The 22,226-nt window shown below is 38.4% G+C and overlaps 1 protein-coding gene and 1 pseudogene across 1 annotated transcript; both read left to right on the top strand.

The window, feature by feature from the left end:
- Positions 1-287: 287 nt before the first annotated feature.
- LOC102306692 lies at positions 288-6,024 on the top strand (annotated as a pseudogene).
- An 8,906-nt stretch (positions 6,025-14,930) lies between these two features.
- Positions 14,931-18,755, top strand: LOC102303316 (TNFAIP3-interacting protein 1). Its single transcript, XM_005922596.3, has 10 exons — positions 14,931-15,131; positions 16,085-16,197; positions 16,281-16,344; positions 16,580-16,654; positions 16,742-16,807; positions 16,920-17,033; positions 17,116-17,244; positions 17,348-17,422; positions 18,034-18,159; positions 18,245-18,755. The coding sequence occupies exons 1-10, from the start codon at positions 15,129-15,131 to the stop codon at positions 18,383-18,385; spliced, it is 906 nt and encodes a 301-aa protein (XP_005922658.1). The 5' UTR covers positions 14,931-15,128; the 3' UTR covers positions 18,386-18,755.
- Positions 18,756-22,226: the final 3,471 nt, after the last annotated feature.

Genomic DNA, 22,226 nt, shown 5'->3' with positions numbered 1-22,226 from the left:
TATATATATATATATACACACATACACACACACTTATATACACAAAATAATCCGACTGACTTTTGGGTCCATCAGAACTTGATACATTTAACCCCTTTGCACCTTTTTCTCCATTATGAGTGGACAAGACTTCTGATTGGACAGAGCCTGAATAGTTTGTGTGTGCACAGTCATTCTGCATCTCCATAAATAGATGCCCAACTTCAGGTGATAGTGAAAGTAAACAACATTTTGTGAAGCAGACTTCTCCAGAAAGCTAAATTTTTCCAACTTTTTAAGCATTACAAATGGAGCAGGAGCAAGAGCAAAAGCAAGAGCAAAAACAAGAGCAAGAGCAAGAGCAAGAGCAAGAGCAAGAGCAAGAGCAAAAGCAAGAGCTAGAGCTAGAGCTAGAGCTAGAGCAAGAGCAAGAGGAGACTCCTCGTTCATGGAAACGCATATTAAGTGGTATCATTGTCCTTTCTATTGTAATCATTGGTTCGGTGTTGGGACCAGTTCTACAAACAAACGAAAGTGACCCTAAATCTACATTTTTGTCTAGGTGTAAGAAGTTCAATCAGTAAGTAATGGTATTTCAGCATTTTCTTTATTTACACTTTTCATTATTTTTGTAAAGAGAAATGGGGCTTCAGCTTCAAATCTAAATGATGAATGAGTAATTAATGAATGTGTACATGTGCACTTGCATCTTTGCATGTTTAAGCATTTTTGGCAAATACAGCACTAACTACATTTGAACTCATGAAGTGGCAAGGCTGCTTTGCTTAACAGCAGGATTGGTATTATAGTCAGTGATTGATCTGCTGATGTCTGCTCAGCTGGTTTTCATGTCATTAGTATCAAAAATGATGTATACCACTGCACCTATAGTACCTAGACGGAGATGTGAACTATGAACATATCTGTCAGGTGTTTTTGCCTGTTTCCTTCTGGGATATTTGAATTTTGCTTTAAAAGAAAAAAAGTTACAAAGTGCTTCACTAAAAACATGACATTAAGAAGTGCACAGTCAGTGTCCAGAGTCTAACCCCATGGCAATTTCCCTGCCATAAACTGCCATAAACAACAAATATATAAGAGTTATGTAAACGCGATACAATATTTTGCATATTTAGCATTTCTTTAAAACAAAATACACCTAAACATTAAAAAACGTTATTTATTGTTTTTAGATATGACTGTCAAAGGCTATGGGGTGCCTTTGAGCAGGCCTATGTGAACAAGGATCCATGTAACATTCCAGTGCAAGCTTATGATCCTCTGATTGCTGCAGCCCCCTTCAAACCTCAGTGCAACAAAGTAATAATCAATGATTACACCATCTCAATCATCTCATCTCTCACAATCATTCATGATCTGTTTAACAATACATAAATATCTGTGTTTGTGGGTTAGATGATGTTCTGGAGCAAAACCAAGGTTGTGGTCCATGGTTTCACTGAGAAGAGAAAAGATTGTTTTGTCACTTTGGAGGACACTGTGTTGGGATATGCCCTGAATGGTCTGACCTGGTGTGGAAAAAAAGGCAGCAATGGTAACACTCTCAAAGCAGTAGATAAGAATCACAGTTTTTTATTTAAGCGCTATAAAAATCTAGACACCGGCAAAAGAGCACTGACAGTTGTTTATTTAAATCATGCTAGAATCTAAAAGTATATGTAAATCATCTTGCAAGACATGATTTGTTGTTACATTTACATACCAGGAGTCAAGTCATGGTTTTTGAGGAGAATTTCTTAAACTTGCCACTTGTCAAAGTCAAACATCTATCTATCCATCTATCCATCTATCTATCTATATACATATATATACATACATAATATACACACACACAAAAACACACACACACACACACACACACACACACACACACACACAACACACACACACACACACACACACACACACACACACACACACACAGTGTGTCTTATGTACAACAAAATACAATACTATACAAGTGTTTAAACAGCAGTGTCCAACACAATCATAGTGATTGAATGATTGTGGGCAGGTGCATGTGCAAGTGTCTGTGGGGTAGTCAGTGAAAGGGCAATGGTGGTGAGTCAGAGTTTGTATGTTTGGGGGGTGGGTGATAGCGGGGAGTGAATTTAGCATCCTGACAGCCTCTGTTTTTTATTTTATTTTTATGTATTGTTACTAGCACCAGACCTACAAGGGAAATCTGGAACTACACCAATTGGCAAATTAAAATTAATATTGAATTATTAGAGGGACACTGAAGTTCATTATTGCACGTTGTTTTGAGGAGCTAACCCAAGCAAATATGCATATTGTTGTCATAGGTACCTTCACTACTGCTTGCCCAAGAAATTGTGAAAACAACCCTGTTGACTCATTTTGGATTCGTGCCTCTGCTGCTGTAAGTTTTCAACATGAATTTACTACATTTTCTTTCTCTCTGTTAAACAGTATAGTCCTGAGGTCCTGCATTGCTTAAAATAACACACAAGTGGACTGCAGAGTGCAGCAAATCCCTCCTGAGTATAAGTGATGGTGTTGGAGAAAAGAAATGTTCACGTCTCGTTGTCTGTCAATGAGGTTTTGTGTCGGTCTCCATGGAGCGCTCTCCTGAGTGAGTGGCAGCCCACACATTCAAAAGAGCCCATGAGATTAAAGGTTAAGCATTTCAGTTGTTAAAGGGAATGACCCCTCCAAAAATACATTCAAAAATACATTCAGCTAGAGATGCTGCACTGCAATAAATTTGAGTTTAATTAATTTGTAAAGATCCTTTACTTATGGGACGCATGCTGCAAAAGCAAGTGCCACATAGCTTTAAATAAAGTAGCTTTTCATTTTGGCATTAATTCAGAAAGCACAAAAATACCATAAAGTAAGGAAAATATAAAATTAAGTGAGAGAATTAAATGTTTTTATAAATGAAATGCTTTTTTTTCCCTGGATTACACCGCTACTACTTAACAGTGACCTCTCCCAAAACTAGCGAGGGCTCATCCAGGAATTTGTTACATATGCCACCTAAATCTACCATTTCTTGACACTCTTAGCAAATCTTTGGAAAGTAGTACAACTTGTTTTGTTCAAAATTATTACAACATTTGGACAGTTTAAAATGGTAAAACCTCAGTAATATGTTGCAGCCCCATACTTCCTGTTTTGAATACAAAGATGTTTGCATAATATCAATCTGTGGAGTATTAAGTACAGTTATTTCTCAAAATAAGGGACTTCATATGTCCCATGCTCCATTAACTCATCAATAGTGACTTCTGATTGATAAACCTCACTTTACAGGAAGAGACAAATAACTAACATTAATTTCAGGACCAAATCTTGTGTTATTTTTTAGTTTTTTCTTACAAGATGAGTAAGTGTTTCTTCAAAATCCCCTTTGTGTGTCTGTACAGTATGCAGATGTTGCCTGTGGTGATGTCACGGCAATGCTAAGCGGGTCCACCACCACACCATTCGATCCTACAAGGTAGAGCTGCTTCTGCTTCTCCCACAGTTTTATGACTTTTAGTGAGAAAAATAAAGAAATGTCTTCCATTATAATGTTAATGAGAGCCACTAATGTAACACTGGCATATGCACCTAGTTTCAAGGAATCTTAAGGCTCTGCCTTGCCTTTGTATTTAGTTCTTTATTCATCAGTTTTTTCATATTTGTTTTAAATGACTAAGTGCAAAAAGTGACTTTTATGTCTGCCTTGCCACTGCAGAGTAAAAGTTCTATTTAAAAAAAACAGTTATTATTGTCCTTCTTGCACAAGGTCAAAGGTTGTTGTAAAAAAATTTTCTTGTTCTACAAACCAAATCAGGTTGGAAAGTTTTTTAACAATCTGCAACTAAAGTAGTTCTGTCAAGGTTAATGCTGTAGCAGGCAAGATGTGGACCCAAAAGCAGAATTCAGCGCACACGGGGATAAACTCAAAGAGGCAGCTTTATTTGCTGCGAACATCTGAGCGTAAAAAACACAAAACATAACCTAAACAGGAAGCAAACTAAAACCACTCAGGGAAACGAGGCCTGTGGGAGAGACACACAGCAACATGAGGAAACGACACAAAACCGGGCAGAGAGAAACACAGGGCTTAAATACACAAGGGAGTAATGAGGGAATGGGAAACAGGAGGGAAACACAGCTGGGACTAATCTGACAAAACAAGACAAGGAGGCAGCAACACTGAAACACTGAGCATGGGACATGAGACAGTCAAATTAAAACAGGAAGTGTGAGACATTCACAAAGACCCACAGTTTACAATGGCTGTATCCCAATTCAGGGTCTGCAGCCTTAAAGAACGCAGCCTCAACGATCCTCAAGGGCCGCGTACTCAAAGACCGCTAAGGCCGGAAGTGCGAGGCTTGTGAAATGGGACGGTCTAGCCTCCGTTGCGCTGCCCAGGTTGCCTAGCAACCATGATGCTAACAGCTGGAAACGTGTCATACAGCTTTGTTTGACAGAAATGAAGGAGAACATATTTTGTACATTTGTTTGTTTCTTTCTACATGAGCTTTGATCATTCTCTGTAGGATTAAGCTCAGCTATTGGCGTATGTTTTAAAGTAAAGACTTTAAAACCAAGTTAGTACAAACGTCACTAATGTCACATAACTTTGCCGACATGTGGCCAACAGTAATGTTTTAATGTTCTTCGTTATTAAACATTTGCACATAAATAAGTGACATAATATTCAGTACTTACTTAAAGTTCTTCGGCCGCCCCTCATCCGCCGTTTTTTTCCGGCAAAATTATCCACACGCACCGCCGCGCTATGCATTCTGGGATATGTTGGGCCATGAAGTCTACACTGCCACAGCCTTAAAATTCAGGGAAATGAAGGACGCATTTCAGGGCCGCATTTCGAGCAGCCTTTGAATTGGGACAGGCTTCGGCACGCCGCTGTGACATAATCGGCCTTGAAATGCGTACTTTAAGGCTGCAGACCCTGAATTGGGATACAGCCACATGGAGACATGACTGACCGGGGAGACAGGGAACATAGAGAACACATGGAACATGGGGAAGGCACCGTAACAAAAAGCTAAAGACTGGAAACAAAAAATATAACACAGAGAGATTAAGAATAAGAACCAAAACCATGAATAACACAAAATCAAATAATATACCGGTAAATTTATAAAAAAAAAACACAAAACACTGGGTCTGAATTGTTGTCTAACGTAAAATTCTATGTGCGCCGACAGCAACAAAATTGCAACAGATGGTAACAGATTTGTGGTTTTCATCAATGAATCACAAACAGATTGCCAAATTGGCCTCATTTAGTCACAAAGTGATAGCAGACTGATTCTGTCTAACTGTTTTATCAATGTCTTGATTCATCAGAGCTGCTTTGAAGATGGCAGCTTGCAGGTAGCAGTCACAGACTCAGTTCCTCATCTTAAGAGCAGCATTTTTAAAATCCATCTCACTCGTCAAGTTAATTTTAAGTGGTCTTACGGTTGTGGTTTGAATTTTGGGTTGTTGTTTTTTTTCACTCTTCAGTACTTTTGCAAAAGTTGAGGTGACGAGGTTTAAAGCCCCTAAGGTCAGGAGCCTGAATGTTGTTATGGTCATACAGAAGAATGCCAAGTAAGATTTCCTCTTATATGCAAATCTTTCACCACAATGTTGTCCTTTATTTGTTTAATTTACATCAGAATGGCCAATCAGGGCATGAATATTTTAAAACTGAGCCTACATTCACTGCTTCTGTTCCATGTGTTCAGATCAAACTGCAAAAATGCATCCCTGCAGAAATTAAAGAAAGCGCTGCATACAGGGATAACATACAGCTGCAAAGACGTGCCTGAGTAAGTACATGTGCATTACAAAGGAACTGACGACCTGTTTGTGTGTGTCCTCACAAAGCACGACTGACCTCTCGTTATTATCCTGGATTGTGTTCAAACAGATCTCGGATTCAAGAATGCGGCTCCAAACCACAGATAGCATGTAAAACCTGCTGGTGAACAAGTCTGATTATATCAGACACGACATAGTAGCATTCAGCCACAGAAACCTTTCTCTTGTTTCCTTTTCAATTTTTAAATAAACTGAGTATTTTTTTTCACATATATGTGAAATATGTTTTTGAAATGAACATCTGTAATACATCACATTATGAAAATATTGTTTTTCATTTTGTGGGATCTGATGTGAAACTTTTTTTTCTTTTCTTTCTTTTTTTTTAAATTAAACACACTGAGTATGAAGGCTGCTATCTCCTGGTCACAGAATATGCTTTATTTTCAAAATAAAATGTTAAGACACAAGGTTGTAAACTTTATTTGTATTTCAGTGTAATAATGATTGTTATGTAATCACATTTGAATCCAGTAAAGTGCAAACACATCATGTCTTTGTTGTTTAAAGTCTGGACTGAAAATCTGTCGCAACAGTTCTTATGGGGTGACGAATGCAAATTTGACGTTTTTTTGTTCACATTGTCAGCATGTGTCGAGGATGTACAACAGTGAGTGTCTAAAGCCATCTATAAAACACCATGGAGTCTCTGTCATGGTTTGGGGCTTCATTTCAACAAGTATGGATTGATCTCCCCAGAGCCAGAATCTCAACATATTAAAGCAGAGTGGGATCATCTCGACAGAACAGAAGGCAGCCAACATCCAAAGAAAAGCTTTAAAAATCCTCCAAGAAGCCTAGAGAACTATTCCTCAAGACTACTTCAAGGAATGGCAAGAAAATATAGACTTTCATGGTCATTAGAATTGTACAAACTCTTGCCTTATACACTCTATTTTCATGCATGTTTGCACATATTTTAATAACAGCAGCAATTTCCCATTTTTCCAACAAAATATAAAATATAAAGAAATGTGGGGTGACTCAAGACTTTTGATTTACTCATTACTGTATTTAAACAACCAAAAGCTTTTATTCTGCATTTCTCTGGAAGTTCATTTATTCTTGTGACAGATGCTTGAAAAACGTTCACATCAATGAGCTAAGCCATGTCAAGGCCTGTTCATCTAACACTGGCTTCCATAACACACCCGTCCAGATAAGATTAGCTGCTTACCCTATTTTAGCAGTTGACTCACCTAGTAAAAGCAGCTCCTTGGCTTAAATGTCAGGTGGATTTATCTAAAGGTCGTTCTATCATAATTAGTGCTAGAGGGTGAAAGTGAAAGCAGTTAAACTTTTATTAAAAGTTGTAACGATCTAAACTAAATCCACAGATGGCTTGATAATAACAGTGTCAATAGAGCAGATGAGCACACTGGTTTGACCAACGATGACTAAATAATGATGCAGTCAGTGTCAACATGGACCAGAAGTGTTTGCAGCATTTAACCCTTTAAAACCTGAATCATGAAATAATTGCCAGAAAATAACATTTTTCTGAAAATATTGTTTATTTAACCTTCTTTTGTTTAATTTTATTTAATTGTTTAAAAATTGAATCACATTTCAATTTCCATATGTGACATTTAATTTGTATCATATTTGCTTATCTGTTTTGTTTTGGGGTTTTTTGATTGCTTAAAAATATATTGTGCAATTTATTTAGGTTTTTCAGGGGAGGAAATTCACACTGATTATGTCGAAGTCCCAAAAACTTTCAAAAAACTGTATGTATCAAATATGATACACTAGGCATTAAGGGGTTAATTTGGACACAGCATCTTATATGTATACTGGACCATAAGCAGTGACAATGCCCCACTGATATGTATGGTTCCCTCTTTCAGTAGATGAATGAAACCAGTCTTGTCATGTCAAATAATGCACATATAATACAACGTTTTTTTTTCTTCTTGTATCCAGATCAATTGATGAGCTAAATAGGTTAAATAAAGCCCAGTTTATTGTTGCGAAGTGGACAAAACTGTCTTAATGCATGTGTGTTTTGGAGCTACTTTCAAAGGGTTTTGCCAGTTGGCCTTTACCTTTGTGATTCTTCTTTACATGCAGATTCACTACATTCATCCACCATAGCACTGTTTCTGTGTGGGTGGCTGATTGAGGAATGCACAGTCCTTTCTTATAGCACACATTTCAACATGTCACAGTAAGAAAAGCACATGCGCAATTAATGTTCCTCAAATTCTTTGTGTTCCAGTAAACCATGACAGTAAAACCAGTACTTTGTTTGTTTTTCTAGTGACTGAGCATGCCTGCAAAAGGGTTAGAGGAAAAGAAAAAAGAGAACAGGGCGGTTTAAAAGAGGTTCACTTACAGGAGAAATGCAATGATAGAGGAAATAATTAGCAAATTTTGTAGTTTCAGTAGTTAATTTCATGGTAAAAAGTTAAGCTATTCATTTCATTACGGTCTACCACTAAGCTACAGTTCTGTTCAGTTCAGTGTTATTTATATTGCGCCAAATCACATCAACAGTCACCTCAAGGTGCTTTAGACTGTAAGGTAAAGACCCTACAGTATTACAGAGAAATCACAAGAAGATGATCCCCTATGAGCAAACCCTGAGCTATAAAGAAAAAAAACTCCCTTTTAATGGGAAGAAACCTCCAGCAGAACCAGGGACAGGGAGGATCAGCCGTCTACCATGAACTTTCGGGCAAAGGGAAAGAGAAAAGAAAAAGAAAAGCACAGGTAGACAGGACAAAATGCAAACTATAGAAAAGACTGACGGGAACTCAGAAAACATGAACTGAAACTACACCTTATTGAGGATCTTCCTATGTCACCGTCAGTGGTCTGCAATAGTCAACAAATCATTTTCAGTAAAAGTATACATACAGTCATAGTAAAAAGAAAGCACGCTCTCCATCAGTTCCAATGTTTTATGTATTAAGAGATAAAACAAAACCAACTGGTTCTTAGCCAGACTTACAATTAGGTAAATACAACCTGGGGGAACTACAAACATGACATTTTACACGGTGTCATTATTTATTTAACAAAAACATAGCCAAGAAACAGTGTGCAAGCATAGCCCATGAATCAGTCACTTGTAAAACCTCCTTTAGCAACAACTTGAAGTAGCATGAGGTACATTTTTTTTTGTGTAACTTTATCAGTCTTTCACATTATTGCGATGGAATTTAGGCCCACTGTTCTTTACTGGGATATTTCAGTACTTTCAGTAGATTGCAGTAGATGAATTCTCATCTTTTTCTTTCAGCCATTCAGTTGTAGATTTACTGCTGTGCTGTGATCATTGCCCTATTTCATGGCACAATCTGGGCCAAGCTTTAGCTTATTGGACAGATAGCTTCATATTTGATGCAGGATTACTTTGATATACTATATACTTTGATATAAAGGTCATTGTTCTATTGTTTTTAGAAAGAAGAGGCTTTTTCCCGGTAACCCTGTCAGACAAGCCGTACTTGTTCAGTGTTTTTCTAGTTATGCTGTCATGAACTTTAACATTTAACATCAGTTAAAGTTAACTGAGGCCTGTAGAGTCTGAGGTGTAGCTCTTGGGCTTATTTTGTTCAGTTTCTCTGAGTATCGCACAACTTGACCTTAGACTAAGTGCCATCACTGCTGGAGAAACTGGAAACTGATTGATTGGAAACCTGAACTTTTGCTTATGTGGTAAAGGTGTAATTAGTTTTTCAGAAACTTTCTGCATTTTGGCTTTGGTTTTCTTCGAGCTAATGACACTGTGTAATATTTCATGCTTTTGTTAGTCTGAACTTGTATTTACCTAATTTTAAGACATGTTTTATTAAGCCCAGAAAGATTGTGCATTTCCTTTTTCCTTGTTTTTTAACTCTAAATCTTGATTTCTATAGTGTATAAAAACTCTGTGACTGTGACTGAAGGGCGTTTTATTTCTAAAACTATAATTATCTGCTTATAAATGGGTTTCACTAATAATATCTAAAAAAAATATTTGTTATTCAGTCTTTTTTTGTTTCGTTTTTTTTTTTTTAGAGGGATCAGGTGAAAATTTAGGTCAGCTGAAATATATACTTGAAAACAAGCTACGCCTTTGATGAGCAGGTCATGCAGTTATGTTTGGTTAAATAATTTATCAGAAAAAAGTCTGTTTCCACGCCTCAAGCAGCACATATGAAAGCCTCAGCTCTGATTTTGGAAACCTGAAACAAAACCTAAAAAGCGAACAGGCTGAGTAAGTTCAAATTCAGCGTCAGTAACTTTCTGTGAAGTCATCGGGATTTTATGGAAAGAAGTCTCTGACAACAAGCAATATTTGCTTAGCTAACTGTGGCTTTATCTTTCCACTTTTTCATCTAAACACTGCGTTTGTTTTCTTTTTTCTTTCATCTGAAACCGATAGCAAAGGTTACACTAACACGTGTGCAATTATGCAAACCTGCTAAACCACTGATCACAAGAGAAAGTGTTCCAGAACAAGATCAAACCCGTTTTGGGTTTTTAATTCGTAGGTGTACGCCACAAAGAGCCTTATCTGTTTCGCGTGTGAACCAAAGATCTGTGACAGGATCTTAAAGAGCAGAGTTAGACATATTTGTGTGAGTGATACTCTTGTGGCAGGAAGAGGGAGGCTCCTCGAGCAGAGTAAAACCTCCTCTTTCCTTTCTAGCGTATAGCTGCTGTGTCACACGTACCGTAAATGGGCTGTATTGGTGCTGGGAAGAGGCGTTCGGGGTTCTCACTGCACAGGTGTAATATGAAGAAGGCCCCTTGTGTAAAACCACAACATGGGGTACTGTGACAAGTACTGTAATGTCGGTAAACATTGTCACGATTTGAGTCACTGTTGTTGCCATTCGCACAATCACACTAATAATAATCTTTGTGTGGCACTTTTAGGACAGTGGCAAAGTGTTATTGTGGTGACAGCGAAACCTTCAAGGTCATTTTGTGACATTTCCACATATTTATCTAAAACGGGCTTTTTATTCAAGTAAGCTGGATTGAAGTTTTCTAAAAACCCAGCAGACCCTGCCAGCCCCCTGACAGTCAGTACATTACCTGCTCCGCTGACTGCTACTTCCCAGCTTATTCATGGTGCGCCCTCCATAGACATTTCAAGAAAGTACTTAGTACTTCTTAGTGGGTATAAACCTTTCCAAATCCTTCTTGGGTCCAGGAATGTGGACAAATATGGACTGAGTTTTTTGGGGGAGGGGTTAAAGGTTTTACTAGAGTAGAAAATGTACAGTATCACCGACTGAGCAACCAAACAAAGTGATGTTAATGCTTGACATTTTTTTAAAGCATTTAAGCAAAGTACATGAGTAACCAGAGGCCAATCACATTCCCTGAATGAAGTGAATTTCCCTGATGAACTGGGAATGTTTTTAGAAAAATCTTTCAACTCCTGCAGGCAGCAACTATGACGCTTTACCATGCTTACTTTAAACATTATACTTTTTAGCACTGAATTTAGCATTAGACTGCTTTTTCAGTATGGTCTCAGCAATATAAAACATCTGTGCATGACAGGTTGTTAAGTCACGATACATGATAACTTCCTGATTTGATGCAGAGGTTCCAAACTGAACCAACAACAACAAAAAAGAAAAAGAAAACCTGGTTAAAATGTTTAGTGATTCAAATTAGCAATGTCAAAGTCAAGCCACATGTCTAACAATGCACAAGTTTAGGTATTAGAAGTATTAAAAAGCTCAACTTTTGTACCAGAATGAGAAGTTTATGTCTGCTCTAATGCTGGACATTTTAACAATTGAGTCTGTGGGATCTAACTGGCTTTTGCAAACCAGTCTAAAGAGGCTACAGTTGGTTATTCTGGGCCTTTGGTTACTGTATTAACACTGGAGCAAATATACACACTGTGAACAAGGATTTGCACCTTGTCAAGACATAAGCCTTCGTTTTAATTTAATTTGTAATTGCAGGTGATTATACACTAATGAAAGCATCACTATCGATGCCACATTTAATTATGTTAGAACAGAGAACAGATACTGATGAGTGTTTAACAGTTACAGCCTGGGCCTAATACTGCAACCTCCAGGGTGGATGAGCTGTTGCCTAAAGCACAAGCATTTAAATCCAACTAATGTGCTGTCTTTCCGTGTGTGCACGTGCTCTGTTTTTTTCCTTGTGCATTGCATTGGACAAAAGTCTCAACCAAATTACAGCAATTAAATGGCTATGTGGCATGAATAATTGGTATAAGTAAGGGGCCAACTTAAGTATAATATGTATATATATATATAAGCATTTTAAGACAGGAATTTCTCTTTTTTGGAACAATTAATTGTTGTCTAGTAACATCAGTGTTTGCTAAGCCTACATATACTCTCTATATTATTTTCCAAATAACAGTTTTAATTACACAGAAGTAAAAATTAACATTTTTGTTAGTGTTTTTTAAATCTCATCTCCACATGGTGATATAACTTTAGGTTGCAAAACATTTCCAACACTTTTAACATGTAGCTTGTGTCCAAATAGTACAAAGTCAAGATAGCATTTTCTTTATAAATGACCCAAACACACCATGATAATAAATGTGTATGGCTCAGGTGGTTTAGAGAGAGGTGTAGCAGTCAGAAGGTCAGTGTTTGATCTCCAGCTCTTCAAGTTCATGTATTGAAGTCTGCTTGGGCAAGATAGTGAACCCTGATTTGCCCCTGTTGAATCCATGTAAGTGTGTGTGAATGTTATAAAGCACTTAGGCATAAATGCGTGCGTGATTGGGTGAGGTAGAGAGTACCTAAAGTAGTACCTCAAAGACATTCAAGTTAAGTAGAAAGGTGTTATATAAGTAAGGCTCCATTTATCGTGCCTGCTATAGAACAGGCAAGATAAAAGCTTAATAGGATAATGTATTGGTATTGGTATTTATGAGGTTTTCTCTGAATAATTAGTTTCTTGTCTGATGTATGTAGAAAATATGTAAATGATGGATAAGGCCTCAAAATCTGAGAAGTAAAGCCAATGTGGAAGTGCCTTGAAGCTGCACTGTACCTATTGGCCTGTAGAGGGAGGGTCTTACAGTTCCAAAAAGAGTCTATGCTAAAAAAAAAAAAAAAAACCTTATTTGCTTGGTCACTAGTTGGACATTTTCCTCAACGCAAGTTAATTTTGTAAATTATAGTTCAACTTAGAATAAAAAAAGGAGAGAAAACAGGCCCAATTTAAATGAGGGGCTCCATGTAATTAACAAATTGTTACCACATAAAACGTCTACGTGAGTCTTCTAGGGTCTGCTTGGGTTTCCAGCTGTCTGCAGCAGAGTACAACTGAGGCATGCGAGTGCAGTGTACATAGACTGTAGATAAAAGATGACAGCAGAAGCGCTTTAGATCTGCAGTCTTTCCCATTACCAGCAGGAGGTGATTCCTGTGGCTCAAACACACACACACACACACACACATGTATACATATATATATATATATGTATATTGAAATCTATAGGAAAGCAGCTTTGTATTTCTTACTCTGTGACTTCAGTGAAAACTTTCTGAGTGACTTTCTGATCTCACTCACTGTTTTCAAGTGTAAGCACTTTAGGGCAAGCACACCCTATCATAGACAAATCACTACCACTTGAGAATGCACCATTGGTCGACTTCTGAAATCCACACTTTCCTTGGATATCACAGAAAGTAGAGGTCTCAGGTTTGGGCTTCAAATCAGGTCTGCAAAGCAATGATGATGATGATGTGACGGTAGCTATATTCATTTATATATGGGAACAGACTTGTATAATCTCTCTTGAGTTTCTTTCACCCATAGAGTCGAGAGTTGGCTATTTTTGGTCTTACTGGCAAAATCTGGGGATTTCTTTTTTTTTATTTCTTATTTTTTTCAGGTGGAAATATCAAAAAATGTCCTAGGCTACAAAAATTAATGGTTGTTTTGGTGGAGTGCGGGATATCACATAATGCCATGCTGGAACGTCCCCACCATTGGCTATATTTAATAGGAGTGGAAGCTCCCACTTCAACAAAAGAAAAACAAATATCTTGATGTGAAAAAGGGCACTGAGGAATTACATGTCTGTGTCTGTTTGGTAACATCATCTCTAATTAAAATGTGCTGATCATGAAACCAGTCTCCTAAAGCAGAAAAGGATGGCGTGTCCTATATGTGGGAATAAATCACACAGGTTTCCATAAGAAATAATAAATAATTAGCTCTGGGTTGAGTCCCCCGCGCTGAGTGCCGGTTACTGGAGGAGGAGCAGTGGCGTATTTTCCCCTCTCTTTCTTCCCTGAAATAAGCCCGCTCTGAGTCAACACCTTTCAGAACAGACTGTCAAGAGATTGTGTAAATGATAAGCCTGCGAGATGTGTGATTTTCCCATAACCCGCAGGCCATAAGTTTTGCATTTTTTTGGACAGTTTCATTTCGATACTAGTGGTTCTGAAAGCTGGTCGGGCTTTTAAGCGGCTGCAGTTTAACCACCCAGGAAGTAAAGAAAAAAAAATACTCAGCATACAGATGAGTTCACACAGCTGAAACTGGAGGCTGTCCACTGTAAAAAATCAAGAGTCAGAATCTCTTACAATATTACTTGGTATCATTATAATTTTTCATATGGTTTCAAAATTTCATTCACATGAATTAGGATATGAACTTTAACCTTGAGGTATAACATATATAGTAAACAAAGTAATTTTTTTTTATGTTTTTGTTAATAGACACACAAATAAAGTTATAAAAGCTATAAATCTATAGCTATCAATAGTGTTATTTTATTTTATTTTATTTTATTTTGTTTTGTTTTACACCTAGTAATGTGTTGTCCCAATGGGTAGAATAATTAATTCATGAATTAATTAACTGAGTTTTTGTACATTATACATGCTTTTTTATATAAAGAAAAACTATCTCTGTAAATACAGTAAATGTTAGCTTGGTGTTTAAATGCTAGAAAAATATTCTCTCGGTTAAAAAAACGTAAATAAAGATTTGCCATCTTTTGCAGTGCAACAGCAGATTTTTTTTTTTTGTCTTAGTCATCGATTCATACCATAAACACATCGTCTATTACCGCTCGAGGCGTTGATTAACTGCTTGTACTTTCCTTTCCTTCGACAAAGTCGGTCAGTCGCTCAACTCATTCTGACTGCACGGGACCGGGGAGGGAATCCCGGCAGCTGATTGGACAGTCAGGGTTTTCCCACGTCACAGGGGATCCTCGGTATAACTGAGAGGCGAGCCGGTCGCGTCGCTTCAATTCACATGTTTTTTAGTCGGGTCTGCACACTCTGAAGACGCCTCCGAAACGCAGTATGGTGAGTCTGCTGCTTTTTACATTTCGCTGCTTTTGTTTATGTTATTATCGAACAACTCTGACCTTCTACTTAAAAAAATAAAAAAAAGTTTTGCTTCGTACAGAACACTGACCTGGACTCAGAGCAGGAGGAGTTCAATAGGCTTTTATATCAACTTGGACATCTTGTCCTGATAAACATGTTAGCTCCTCAGAGGTTTTTAAAGGCAGTTTAAATATTGATGATTTACCGAGGAACGTGCAAGCTGAGGTCGGGTAACCACGTGACAGCGCGGGGTATAGATAATCGACATCCTTTGTGGGTATGAGTCAAGTGTCACTTTGTGCCATTACAAACAAACTGAGCTCACTGCAGCACAGTATCTCCGTGGAGCACAGTGACTACGTCAAGGCTGCAACACACTCTTTGAGTAATTGAATTGTTATTAGTAATGACTGATTAATCGTTTTCTGAGACAAAAGCAGAAATACTTGTAATATTCATTTATGTTGATATCTTTGGGAATTTGCATTGATGTCAAATGAAACTGCTGAACCTGTGGAAATATCGGTTTCTACACTGGGGTGTTATGTCAGAAGAAAAACTCATTTTAGGCCATCCTAATGTAAATACATCTATGCTGGCGTACTTATTCTTACAATAGAAGAACCGTTTTTTTAAATTATTAGTATTATTAATTTCATATAAAACTTATAAGATAAGATAAGATAACCTTTATTAGTCCCACACGTGGGAAATTTGTTTTGTCACAGCAGGAAGTGGACAGTGCAAAAGTTATGAAGCAAAAATTAGAATACAATAAGAATAAATACAGTACACAACTGTACAGAATAGAATAAAATAAAATACTATATACAGTAGAATAAAATATACAATAAGATAAAAAATAGAATACAAATGCTATATACAACTGAGTAAGTCCTTATGTCCTTGACTTTTTCTTTTTTTGACAGTCTCTGCTTGAAAACTCAACGGCAAGGCTGCCTGTGGACCCATCAGAGTCAAATGACACTGACAAACACAGACAAGCCCACAGACTGTATCCATCTCTGCCAAATATAGACAGGTGAGACACATCACAGCAGCACTTATGTGAAAATTGGAGTCAGTTTTTATGGAGGAACGTGATGCAAATCATTTGTTTTTCAGGTATGAGTTTTGGTGCAATACTGGGGAAGAACTACACCCGTCTGTGAAGCTGGAAAACACACAGGTAACAAAAGAACAGAGAACCACCACTTTTTGATTGCCTGACCACAACTGAATGATGATATTCGTTGGGTTACTGGAAGCAGTGTGAAGCAAAACTTCCAAAAATGTGTAAAAGGAAGTTGGTAGAGGGAGTCGTGTTGCATAATTTCCCAGAGTCGCAGGCATTTGGCTGTTGATGGATTTACTGCGTGCCACATTTGAGTAGTTCCTGTTTTTCTCTCTTTTATGTGCCTCAGCTGCAAGGGTCCTCTCACAAAAGTGATGTCAACATGAAAACACAGATTCTTATCTTAGAAGAGCAAAAGAACGAGGTGAGTACTTCTCAGACTTTCTGTGTATTCATCCTATGACCCGTGTATGCACGTTTAAAGGTTCACAGTCTTTCTGTTTTTACTCAGCTTCTTTCTATTAATGAGAAATGGGCAAAAGAGTACCGAACCATGGTGCACTACTACAAAGAGAAGGTAAGAAAGGAGCAAGTTCACATCCTTTAATGTTGTTTTTCAGCTCGTGTCGGTTTATTATCGCACTTGTTTATCATTTAAGTGTTGTCTGCGTTCTGCACCCAATGTCCAGGTCGAGGAGTTAAAAGCATTACAGCAGTGTGATCGCTTTGAAGAGGAAGAAGGAAAGCACGTCACGTTAAACCGACTGAAGCTCAAGGTGATCAAAGGAAAAGAGAGCGCACAGGTAAATGCGCCGACCGCTCTTTGATAGATTAAGTCGTTTGATCTGAGCGCTAACGGTTCCCTCATGGGATGCTTTTTCACAGACGGAAGAGGGTGATGCCAGCTCTGAGAAGCTCGAAGCACAGAAAGAAGTAAAAGAGCTGCGAGCGCAGAACAGCGCCCTGACCCGCAAAGGGCAGCATCAACACGAGGAGATCAGACGACTGAACAAGGTGAGGCATCAGGCTTTCTCTGATATTCACTGATGAAAAGGAAGTCTCATTCTAACCCTCGCAGTAAAAACGCTCTAACAGTGGCTTCAATGTGTCTGTGCAGGCCTTAAAGGAGGCGCTTCAGGCTTCTCAGTCCCTTGGAGTGGACAATGAAACACTAGACATCTGGAAACATCAAGTGAGTGCTTTTTCTTCATGTGTGTGATGTTTTTCTTTGCTTCCTTGGTGAAAAAAAATGGTTAATGTTGGGAACATAGTCACAGTATTTGTTGCTTCAGGCCTTGCATGATAGACCAATTTCCATTCAGATGATATGGTGATGATGTCGTTATGTGAATCTATCATTTAGTGTTGAAAGTAGCCTTCGGATTGCTGCCACCCTGTTTAACAAATATACAGTGACAGCAAGAATTAGCTTAGCATAAAGACTGAAAACAAAGGAAAAAGGTATTACTTGTCCGTGTCCAAAAACAATCAAAAAACCTATAAAATTCACTCTGTAGTAGTCTGGCTAATAGCTGCTTTCAGCTGCCACTTTGCCACAAAGCAGGCACCCTGCATGTTTGATTTTTGGCAGCGTTTTACACCAGATCCCCTTCCTCCAAAGGGGATTTGTGTCTTCAGCTCGAATCCACTCAGCTGCTTTTCACTTACTCACTTAAATGAATGTGTAAACCATATCTTATAAAATCCAAGGTTAAATGTAGTAAGGGGTGTATAAGAATTGCCCAAACTGTTGAGTTACCCATAATGGACATCTGTTTTTATTTGTCTCACGTCCATATTTAGGCTGAAGTCTTTAAGGAAGACTTTCGGAAGGAGCGCAGAGACCGGGAGAAGCTTAAGGGCAAATATCTGGAACTGGAGAAGAAGTATACCAAAGCTCACAACGAGCTGCATGTCCTCAGATCTCAGGTACCATTCGTAACCTTAGAAAATTCAGCATGTGAACTATAGGATTAGTGCTTGACTTTAATATGCTTTGTGTATATTCTTCCAGCTGACATGGACTCGGCAACTGCACCCCGTGCTTAACTGCTCCTGTGCAAATCAAGCCAAATGTCCGAACTCGGAGGGCCACCAGGTTAGCCAGCGCCACATGAAGCTGCAGAGGCGGTGCACTCTCGATAACAAGCAGTGAAGCTCAACCAACTCCTCTGACTTTTTGGGATATTGTTTAGGCAGACTTTCTGGAAGTTTTTCCCGGAGTATGAGCAGCCAGATCAGTGTTCATCGCCAGCAGAGTGAGGAAGTGAGCTCTGTTCCAGCTAACTCCTCTGCTGGTCCTGCTTGTAACAAGGCCACGGCATCAGTCTGGGTCCACTGAGAGACTTATGTGGGGCAAGGGAGGAACCTAATACACAAATATCGATGCATACGCTTACCAAGAGGAGAAAGGCAGCGAAGGGTAAAATGAAACTGTCAAGATAGGCTGATTACACTTCGAGTGTGACACAGGTTTTATTGCACTGCCCAAACACTACTGACATCCACCATACTGATCAATGATGCAACAAAATTGTGGAAATTTCCTGTGTTTAGCACTTGTAAACACCCTGTGCTGCACTACGCTGTAGAAACCTCTTAAAAAAACAGAGTCTTGCCCCAGTGATGGGACTAAAAAAGATCAAAACTATCACAGCTCTGTAAGGAGGCAAAGAAACTCGAGCTATGCTGTGATTATAAAGGCTGGTGTTTTTCTGACTTATATTACACTATGTTATGTCGGTCGTATGCAGGCGCTTTTACAACAGCGAGAATCAAGCCTGTAAGAGAAAGAAGTTAATATATAATATATAATATATACATTTATGTTGAGCAGAGTATTTATATATGTTTGGAAAAGTTTTTTTGCACATTTTTGTCTGTTTCTTATTTATTTGTCGTGAAAATAAACAACTATACGGTGTTTGTGTTTTAACATGTTCGTACGCACTTCATTCACTGAAATCACTTTTTCACAAGATCAGACAGACCAGATTGTCTAGTTTAGGTAATGCACACTCAACTTTAACACACATTCCACTGGACTTTTTAAGGATTTCGGTTGCACGATACAGCGCACTGCAGTGAACTCATTTTCACGTTAAAGACACCAGTTTGAGGTGAATATGAGATATGTGACGTGGTGTGTTATCCACCCAGTGTCTCAGCAGAAATCAAGACTCATCAGATCAGGCAATGTTTTTTCCAGTCTTCTAATGTGCAGTTCTGGTGAGCCTGTGTGGGCAGCCTCGGTTTCCTGTTCTTAGCTGACAGCACCCAGTGTGGTCTTCTGCTTATTTGAGTTACCGTTGCCTTCCTATCAGCCCAAAGCAGTCTGGCCATTCACCTTTGACCTCTGACATCAAAGAGATATTTTTTTACCCCGAGATTTGCTGCTCACTGGATATTTTCTCTTTTTCAGACTGTAAACCCCAAAGACAGCAGTGTGGGAAAATCCCTGTAGATATGAATAGATGAGCAGTTTCTGAAATACTCACACCAGGCTGTCTGGCACCAACAACCATGCCACGTTCAAAGTCACTTAAACCGTCTTTCTTCATTCTGATGCTCAGTTTGAATTTCACCAGCTCGTCTTGATCATGTCACCGACTTGCTGCCATGATATTGATTGATTAGATATTTGCTTTAATGGGCAGTTAAACGGGAATAAATAATAAAGTCTATATCTTTATATGGACTGGTTCTTATATAGTCCTTTTCTACTCTATTTGACCACTCAAAGCACTTTATACAACTAATTCATTCACCCATTCACACAGGCACTTTTTTTATAAGCTATTAAGTGCTTCATACACATTCTCACTCCGATGGATGCATCAGAAAGCAACATGGGGTTAGTATCTTGATCAAGGATATTTGGCATGCAGACTGGAGCAGACTGGGATCAAACCACCAACCTTCCAGTTAGTAGCTGACCTGCTCTACCACCTGAGCTACAGTCTTTGACTGTAGCTGTGTTTGGTAAAGGATAAAGTTGAATATATAGCAGAATATAGTACACATGTGTATCTGTGAAGCACTTAATGTCTTAATGTTTTCAGCTCATCCGGCTGATGGACCGATTAGTTTGTTCTAGGGTGGGACCTCCCTGCATCTGTCTACAATTTACAAGAACCGCCACTCCTCCTACAGTATTAGTGAGATTTCAGTGAAACAAACACACTAACCACCTAATTCATCCAAACTGTGCTCAAGATCAAAGTCACATTCATAGTTTTACAGGTAACAACTTGTGAATCGTGATGGATGTTGAGCAAGACGAGCAACTAATTCATTGACAATCTGCTCACCTCTTAACAGGTAACATTACCTATTTTGCATTATTGGATCAGATAAAGGAAACGTGATTTTTCCCTATATTGCACCGATATGTTGAAAAGCTCAGTTGTTAAATTTCAGGAATCAAAACTGATTTTTTTCTGAGGCCTGACAAGCAAAATTTGTGTATTTCTCATTTCAATTTAAACTGGGCAGCTTCAGTGACAGACCTACAGTAACTAAGTTTTCAGTGTCACAGCACAAAGATGCAAGAGCAACAAGACGCCAACAACTTGCCTTTGCACTCACTCTTACGAGCCTCAGAGCTTCCTGTGTCGTTGCTGCAGTCATTCAGTCAAATTGGAAGTCATCTGCATGAGGAAAACTGAATATGAAGCCTGCTGTGAGGAAACTGATTCCACTTATAGTTTCATTGCATGTGTTAGTGCTGGTGTAGCAGACTGCTTTGTAGAAACCAACCTTGCTTGTTTGAAAGACATCTGAAAAAGATTCTGTAGTTGGAAACCTAAATCAAATTTAAAGCAGACCATCTAATTTACTTACGAGTCAAAGAGACACTGATGCCTCCAGCAAACCAATGATTGATTCAAGAGACTATAATAAAAAATACTTGTGTTAAAAAGAGTTATTTTTTTAAGTCACTTAATATTGTTCATAAGTATCAAGTATCAATGACGGCTCAGCACTGAGAATCAGCATACCTCTACTGACCTCTAGTGGTAACCAGCGCAACAAACAAAACCTCACTCTGCCTCACAATTCTCAGTTCCCTAAATAATGAGGAAATATGACTAAGCCGACCTCGGAGCCAGCAGAATCTCGATTACCTTATTTTAGTAATTTGTCCATTACGTTACATGTTTACATGTCCACTAACTGGAAGTCTGTCTCTGACTGTATCTGTACACATAAGCAGAGGGCAGTTCTGTGAAAGGATACTAAACATAAATGGTTCCCTAAATGTTTTCTACTAGATATCCTATCCTCCGCAAAGCTTTCAAGTAAAGACTTTAAGAGAGCTGCAGGATCCTTCTATTTCTTTATTTACATGATGATAATTTACATCTGGCAGTGAGAAAAAAGCACAGCCTATGCTGGCGGAAAGATTTTTCATATGTAGCAAGTTCATCTTGAATTTCTGGGCTTTGTTTAGGTAATGTCTCACTGAGGCATGAAAAAAAAAGATTTGGCAGCAAGATCACCCAAGCCCTAGACTTCCACTTGCTAAAGGTCATCACTCAACAAATGATGCTTCTCTGCTGGACCGCCAGAAACCACAGAAAGAGCTGGCTGTACATCTGTAATAACAGCTGTACGGAGCCTTCAAAATGCTGGAAAAGTTTTTAGAAAGCAGGAACTACAGCAAAAAGGATCGATTTCTGGTAGGGGGGAATGAAGGTTTTAACTTGAGGGGAAGTATGTTCTCTGGCTCTTGTCTGGCAGCTTATTTGCTGTAAATCAGGTACATACCTGAATTACACGTAAAAATTGCTTGCAAAAGGCTTTTGATCCCTGAAATATCACTGCTTTGGATTCTCATAAACTCAAACAGTAACAACCAGCCACACTCAACAACATGGTGTAACTGACTCATTAGAAACTACACTGCATTGAACCCAAAGATAAAGCCAATTAACCCGTGTGGATCTAGTTTTATACAACTCATTGTTGTAACTGATTTAAGGCAAATAAGCTCT

This window comes from Haplochromis burtoni, unplaced genomic scaffold, assembly GCF_018398535.1.
Source record: "Haplochromis burtoni strain Fernald_Lab_line unplaced genomic scaffold, NCSU_Asbu1 Contig_58, whole genome shotgun sequence".
Classification (NCBI taxonomy): Eukaryota; Metazoa; Chordata; class Actinopteri; order Cichliformes; family Cichlidae; genus Haplochromis; species Haplochromis burtoni.
Note: the sequence above shows the minus strand (reverse complement) of the source record. Positions and strands in the feature narration are given on the sequence as shown.

Bases quoted from the DNA above. Each gene is read 5' to 3' on its own strand.
- LOC102303316 (XM_005922596.3), top strand. The intron at 17,034-17,115 runs GTAAATGCGCCG...GCTTTTTCACAG, and splicing joins AAGGAAAAGAGAGCGCACAG to ACGGAAGAGGGTGATGCCAG. The intron at 17,423-18,033 runs GTGAGTGCTTTT...GTCCATATTTAG, and splicing joins TAGACATCTGGAAACATCAA to GCTGAAGTCTTTAAGGAAGA.